The 7,057-nt window shown below is 47.0% G+C and overlaps 1 protein-coding gene across 4 annotated transcripts; it reads right to left on the reverse strand.

Moving 5' to 3' along the window:
- Positions 1-884: 884 nt before the first annotated feature.
- akap8l (A kinase (PRKA) anchor protein 8-like) lies at positions 885-6,852 on the reverse strand. 4 transcript variants are annotated; one of them, XM_079813575.1, is made up of 10 exons: positions 6,135-6,852; positions 2,951-3,068; positions 2,788-2,834; positions 2,683-2,716; positions 2,444-2,564; positions 2,228-2,369; positions 2,037-2,142; positions 1,837-1,967; positions 1,656-1,751; positions 885-1,588 (listed from the first exon to the last, which is right to left on the reverse strand). In XM_079813575.1, the coding sequence occupies exons 1-10, from the start codon at positions 6,714-6,716 to the stop codon at positions 1,247-1,249; spliced, it is 1,719 nt and encodes a 572-aa protein (XP_079669701.1). In that variant the 5' UTR covers positions 6,717-6,852; the 3' UTR covers positions 885-1,246. The 4 variants fall into 4 exon arrangements, with proteins under 4 accessions (XP_079669701.1, XP_079669703.1, XP_079669700.1 ...); XM_079813577.1 differs by having other exon boundaries at positions 2,471-2,564; positions 6,135-6,850; XM_079813574.1 differs by having other exon boundaries at positions 2,788-2,840; positions 6,135-6,850.
- Positions 6,853-7,057: the final 205 nt, after the last annotated feature.

Below are 7,057 nucleotides of genomic sequence, written 5' to 3' on the forward strand. Positions count from 1 at the left end.
ATTTAGACTAGAAACAAGACTAAATAAGAGCATGTTTCTCTTCTATATCTAGAATGACTAACATATAAACGCACAAAACTGCAAGTTTATGACCAAAACAGTCTTTATTACTCATGTCTACACTAAAAACTAAATAATATTAGATATTAAGCAGCGTTTCTGATAGATGAGCACGGCTACAGTCAGTGTTAGCACAGTAAAGCCATGCTAATGCTGTTGTTTGGGAAGTATTTTAACTGGATTGACTCTGATTTGCACGCTAGAGTTGTTGATTAAGTAGCGCTGTTTAACTTTAAACTAAATTAAATCACTGAGATGTGCAGCTCGTACCGGAGACATCAACTCGAACGCTTCTCATTGGCTGTTTAGTGGTCATGTGATCGAAACACTCAGCACTCAACACATTAGTTCAGACTAAGAAGTCTAGTACCGCCACCTTGTGTTGACACTGTGAAACTGCAGGATTTGTAAAGTATGCGTGGCCTAGAGATCTAGGCGCCCCCTAGCGGCAGATGATGTCATTTACAGTCAGGGGCGTCTAGCAACTCTCCGTTGGCTTGCGCGCTGGAAAAACCAAACTCTAGTCAGGCCAATCACAGCGTGTGTAGAGTCATTGGGCGGGGCTTAACATAATAACATTCATCCCCGGGCCGCACTTGAAGGTATAGAAGATGCGATTTTAAGTAAGAAAGGCTCGAGAAGAGCAAAATTTGAGAAAGACACGCACCAGTTAATGTGTTTTACTGAATTAACCAGCAATAGAATGAGCATTTCCTGAAGAACATGTGGCCGCTAGGGTGTGTCTAGGCAGTTGCTAAGGTGTTGTGGGTGGTTGCTAGCAGACTCTAGCTCAGTCAGAAAGCACCAGCGCACACACACATGCGTGACTTTACAGACATTTATTTCCTCAACACAAGAGAAAAACAATGAGTGGAAATAGCAAAATTAAACCATTTAATTTCTACAGGCCACGCCCATGAGACCAAAGGAAACGTTAAAAAATAAAACAAAGCGAGAGGAAGTTAAACTTCGACGAATAAAGAAATCTCCTCGAGAGGCACAGTCACATGACGCACGCGTGAATCTAAGCGGGGGGCGGAGCGATCCTGTGATTGGATGAACACAAGACGACTGGTCTATTCTGATTGGTCCTCAGGCTGTAGAGTGCCCTGACCCGGGGGCAGTTTTCATATAATGTTCAAAGGAACAGGATGTAGAACTGATTAATCAGGGGTGCGGTTTGGGGCTACTCGACGGGCGTGGCGTTTTCGGCGTCTCCGGCTTCTCCTGCGTCTGAGCTGACGGCAAGCTCCGCCTCCTCCTCCGCCTCCTCATCGCCCACCTCCACCCCCTCCACGCCCTCCTCCTCCGCCGCTGCTGCGCCCGTCTCCATCGTCACGTCCTCCTCAAGCCCCTCCCCGTTTCCCACCGTGTCGGCTGCAGGCTCCGCCCCCTCCGCCGCAGGCCCCTCCTCCTCCGGCTTGACCTCGCCCAGGCTCTCGTTGGTGAGATCGGCCTCGGACACCTCCATCACCATGGAGTCCTCGGGATCCTGGTCGTCCTGGTTACCGTTGAACGGGTTCTCCCCCTGCGGAACAAACAATTGAGCAAACATCCCATAACCGCGGCGTCACATGACTGAAGCGCACACACACCTTCAGGTAGCTCTCCAGCTTCTTCCCGATGACCTTGTGGTTGAGGATGCTCCGCGCCACGGACAGACTCGCCCTCTTGGACTGCTCCATCATGCCCTGTCACACACACACACACACACACACAGGTCAGAGCAGCGCTACACCAGCAGCTTGTGCGCGGAGACTGGAGGCGGGGCCACACCTTGCGGTTGTAGTTGTGGTCAGGTGACTTGAGGTGCTTCTGGATCAGCATGTACTGCATGGGGATGAAGACGTCACAGGCGGAGCAGTGGGCGGCCTCCACCTTCTTCATGAAGTGCTCCATGCCGATATCTACAGGAAATGACATCATGAGACACTCGCTGAGGCTCCACCCATGCAGTGTGAGGGGGCGTGGCTTACCTCGCGTCAGATCCTGCTCTTTGAACACCTGACAGATGGTGGCGCTGTGGTTCTCGATCTGACTCACGCGCTGCTCAGTCTTCTTGTACTTATTGTTCAGATACTCCTACAACACACACACAGAGGGGCGGTCAGGGCCACACACACACACACAGAAGCGGTCAGTGTGACACACACACACACACACACACCTGCAGGAAGTCAGTGGTGGGCTTGGACAGCTGATTGGACAGGAACTTGAAGTGGTCCTTGTGGAACTTGCTCTCCAGATGCGCCTCCATGTCCTCGCTGTAGAAGGAGCGGAACTTGCAGACGGAGCAGGCGAAGATGACCCTGAGGAGACGGCACAGTGAGACACACACACACCACAGGGCACACACACGGCCATGGGCAGCAAAGAACCTGACCTGTGAGCGGACACTTTGACCCCTGACCTTTCAAAGAAGCCCCTCCTCTTCCTGATCTTGGATGAGGAGGGTGGAGTCTGCTTCGTCTTGCCCTGGGCACCCTCGTCCTGATTGGATGGACCTGGAGACAGACAAGGGGGATTTAATTCGGCCCTAATCATAGGGTGTGCTCTAGATCGACCAATCAGAAGCAGCTGGAGGCGGGACAATCAGTTTTAGTCTCAGTATTATGCACTCACCCGCACCCTCTCCTGTGTCCTCTGCTTTAGAGTCCTGAGGAGAGCAGAGAGAAGCGTTAGTTTGGGTTCTGAGTGACATATGGGCGGCACATGGGCGGCACTTACAGCAGAGGTGGTGTCGTTCGCCTCCTCCGCCTCCTGCTTGTGTTCTTCTGCATCTGAAACACAGCACACTGATGAACACACACACACTCACACACACACACACACACTCACACTCTCAAACACACACACACACACACACTCTCTCTCACACACACACACGTACCCGCTGCCGCCCTCTTCTCCCGCGCCGTCTCGGTTTTGCCCATCTTGGACTCGGGCTCATCTGTGGCGCTCAGCGTCTGCTTCCGCTTCTTCTGTCCGTCGCGCTGAGACTTCACCTGCTGCGTGACATCACATATGCAAATGAGCCCCGAGGTCACGTGCTTCAGGTGTAGGCATGAAGGTGAAGCAGTGATGAGGATTTACCACAGGTGTGTTCGACCTCACGAACGCCCGCTGAAGCAGTGCATGCTGGTTAGAGGCGACAGCAACTCAAGAGCGCTCAGTGTCATTTAACAAACCAATCACAGCGACCGTTTGGAAACTGGACGACGCGTTATCACAAACGGTATTTTAAATTAGTTTAGCTGGCTCCTCCCCTAATGGGTGGAGTCAGGTTTCATATTACATTTATTTTCTCGACAAAATGCATATCGAGTCTCGAGGGTCCATATTTGGTGGCTGTTTTATGATAGACGTGATATTTGGACAGAAATGTATTAATTTGTTACAGGAGAATGCAGCTAAATAAACTCATTGAAACGTCAATTTGTGTGATAACTTCAAATTTGGTTACATATCTAGCTTTAACTTTACAGTTATTTTAGACTAAAAATGATTTAATATTGTGTCATTTATCAAACTGATAAAAATGACACACCCCAATATTTAGGCATTTAACCCATCACCGCCCGGCTAGCGCGAGGCTTAGCGCTCATTATTTATCGTTTAGCTTTAAATTTGTTTAGCTGGCTCCTCCCCTAATGGGCGGAGTCAGGTTTCATATTACATTTATTTTAACTACTAATCTCAACAAATCACATATCGTCGGAAAGCTCTGAGTCTCGAGGGTCCATATTTGGTGGCTGTTTTATGATAGACGTGATATTTGGACAGAAATGTATTAATTTGTTACAGGAGAATGCAGCGAAACAAACTCATTGAAACGTCAATTTGTGTGATAACTTCAAATTTGGTTACATATCTAGCTTTAATTTTACAGCAATTTTAGAGTAAAAACGATAAAAACGGATAAATGACACCCCAATATTAAGGCATTAAACCTATCACCGTCCGGCTAGCGCGAGACTTAGCGCTCTTTATTCCTCCCCTAGTGGGCGGAGTCAGATTTCATATAAATTTTTTTTTTACTACTTTATAATTAAAATGCATTTTGTCGGAAAGGTCCGAGTCGCGAGGGTCCATTTTTAAGTATTAATTATGTATTAATTTGTCACAGAAGAATGTGGGTAACACCCGGTGGCTATTTTTGGTACAACGCCCAAACAATTGTATATTTTTGTGATATCAACTTTAAAATAACTGCAAATTTGGTTACATTTCTAGCTTTAATTTTAGAGTAAAAATTATTTTATATTGTGTCATTTATCAATCTGATAAATATGACACACCCTAATATTTAGGTATTAAACCCATCACCGTCCAGTTAGCGCAAGGCTTAGCGTTCTTTATTTATCGCCTCCCCCCGTTTAGTAATCATATTTAAGGCATCATTCGAAAGCTTACGAACTCAATTCAATAATAAAACATTGAAATTAGATGCGTTACCAACGGTACTTTAAATTCGTTTAGCTGGCTCCTCCCCTAGTGGGTGGAGTCAGGTTTCATATTACAATTTATTTAAACTACTTTATAATTAAAACGCATATCGTCGGAAAGGTCTGAGTCTTGAGGGTCCATATTTGGTGGCTGTTTTATGATAAACGGGACATTTTGACAGAAATGTATTCATTTGTTAAAGGAGAATGTAGCGAAACAAAATTATGGTACAGCGCCGAAACAACGTCATAGCAACAACGTCAATTTGTGATATCAACTTCAAATTTGGTTACATATTTAGCTTTAAATTTACAGTAATTTTAGAGTAAAATTATTTTATATTGAGTCATTCATCAATCTGATAAAAATGACACCCCAATATTTAGGCATTAAACCCATCTCCGCCCAGCTAGCGCTCTATATTTCTCCCTAGTGGGCGGAGTCAGGTTTCATATTACAAAATGTATTTTAACTACTTTATAATTAAGATGCATATCGTCGGAAAGGTCTGAGTCTCGAGGGTCCATTTTTATGTATTAATTCGTCACAAAAGAATGTGGGTGACACCCGGTGGCCATTTTTGGTACTGCGCCCAAACAAAATATATATATAAATATGTATATTTGTGATATCAACTTCAAATTTGGTTACACATCTACCTCAAATTTGACTTTAAAATTAATTTTATATTGTATCAATTATATCAATCTGATAAAAATGACACCCCAATATTTAGGCATTTAACCCATCACCGTCCGGCTAGCGCAAGGCTTAGCGCTTTATTTAATCGCCTCCCCCCCGTTTAATAATCATCATAAATTAGGCATCATTTGAAAGCTTACGAACTCAATTCATCCTGTGAAAAACATTGAAATGAGATGTTGCGTTACCAACGGTACTTTAAATTAATTTAGCTGGCTCCTCCCCTAGTGGGCGGAGTCAGGTTTCATATTACAAAATGTATTTTAACTACTTTATCATTAAAATGCATATTGTCGGAAAGGTCTGAGTCTCGAGGGTCCATATTTGTGTATTAATTTGTCACAGGAGAATGTGAGTGACACCCGGTGGCTATTTTTGGTACAGCGCCCAAACAAAATCAAATTTTTGTGATATCAACTTCAAATTTGGTTACCTATACAGCGTAATTATTCAGTAAAATATACATTTGATATTAAATATTGTTTAGTACAGCACATTTGATTTACACAAAATTTAAACTTCCATAATTTGAAGTATTTTCACATCTATTATCCAAAGGGAGGTGACAGTTAGACTTGTGTTGAACTTCATTATTATTATTAATAATCGCTACATGAAGTATTGAGTAATACGCTTTTTAACCCCTCGTCGAAGTCGAACACACCTAGAGTTACTACGTGAGCTATCCCTTTAACACACCCATCATTACTGCCCTGTAATCATGTGACACTTAAAATTGTAATCATGTGACACTTTACAATTATCCCATCCAGTGTCTAACTGTAAGAGGTCAAATGGGGGCAGTCAGGGGCTGCTGCTCCTCTGGGGACTGGTTGGTGGGATGAATGCGCTTGACTGGACTCTACGTGCAGGGGCGGGTTCTGATCTCTCAGCCCCGCCCCCCGCAGGGAGTGGGAGGTACTTACTCGGTTCAGGGGTCTCTTGCGGCCGCGCTGCCGGTTGGCCCTCGGGCCCCCTCCGAAGCTCCGGAAGTCCTGGGGCCCGCGCTGAGACTGGAAGGCCCCGCTGTCGGGGTACATGCGGTTGGCCAGCAGCGAGGGCAGCTTTCCTCGCCCCGCGGGGGAGTGGCCTTGGCCTCCGCCCCGCCCACTTCCGCCCCCCCTTCCAGAGGAGGAGGAGTCCTGCCTGCGGCTGTAGCCGCGCCCCCCAGAAGCTCCGCCCCTGCGTGGGGTTCTCTGCCCCGCCCCCCAGCTGGAGCCCGAGAAGGCGGAGTCTCGATTCGACCGCATTTTGGCAGATCCGAAGCCATCAAAGCCGGACCCGCCCCCTCCAGCTCCGCCCATGCCCCCAAAGCCCACGCCTCCGCGCTGGGCCATCATGTCGCCCCGGGAGTCGCTGTAACCGAAGCTACCGGATCTGTAGAGATCTCGGGGGCCGAGGGAGGCGGAGCGCGAGTCGAAAGACTCGTATTGGTCAAACCTGCAGAGGGAGGGAGGCGCAGAGCAAAGGTCAAGCGGGGGACCATGGGCTGCATTTCTTTTCTTCATCACGTCTCAGATGACCAGAGGTTTCATTATGCAAACACACTCATCGTTCAGCGCTCATTCGTTCAAGCCCTTCCACAAGCCCCGTTTCTCAGGTGCATTGTGGGAAGAGACAGGCTGTGGAAAAGCTTCAGAATGACGGTTGCACAGATGGACGTATAAGGCAACGAGGTGGAGACTGAGGTGGGCTCTCGGCGTTAGCATTATCTGTGGTGCTACGGTCAGATCCGCTAGGGAGAGTGTGTGTGTGTGTGTGTGTGTGTGTGTGCGTGTGAGACTGCATAACCGCAGAAAGATAACACTTCCTCAGGGTAGACGCCACATTTAACTTTCACAAATGAACA

Source organism: Gobio gobio, assembly GCF_949357685.1.
Source record: "Gobio gobio genome assembly, chromosome: 3".
Classification (NCBI taxonomy): Eukaryota; Metazoa; Chordata; class Actinopteri; order Cypriniformes; family Gobionidae; genus Gobio; species Gobio gobio.

What these genes read in the sequence shown, in the direction of transcription:
- akap8l (XM_079813574.1), bottom strand. Translation starts at nt 6,716, where the DNA reads ATGAAGAAAAGAAATGCAGCCCATGGTCCCCCGCTTGACCTTTGCTCT. An exon ending in CCACCACTGACTTCCTGCAG is followed by an intron (nt 2,143 to 2,227) that starts GTGTGTGTGTGT and finishes TGTGTGTTGTAG; the next exon opens with GAGTATCTGAACAATAAGTA. An exon ending in ACCACAACTACAACCGCAAG is followed by an intron (nt 1,752 to 1,836) that starts GTGTGGCCCCGC and finishes TGTGTGTGACAG; the next exon opens with GGCATGATGGAGCAGTCCAA.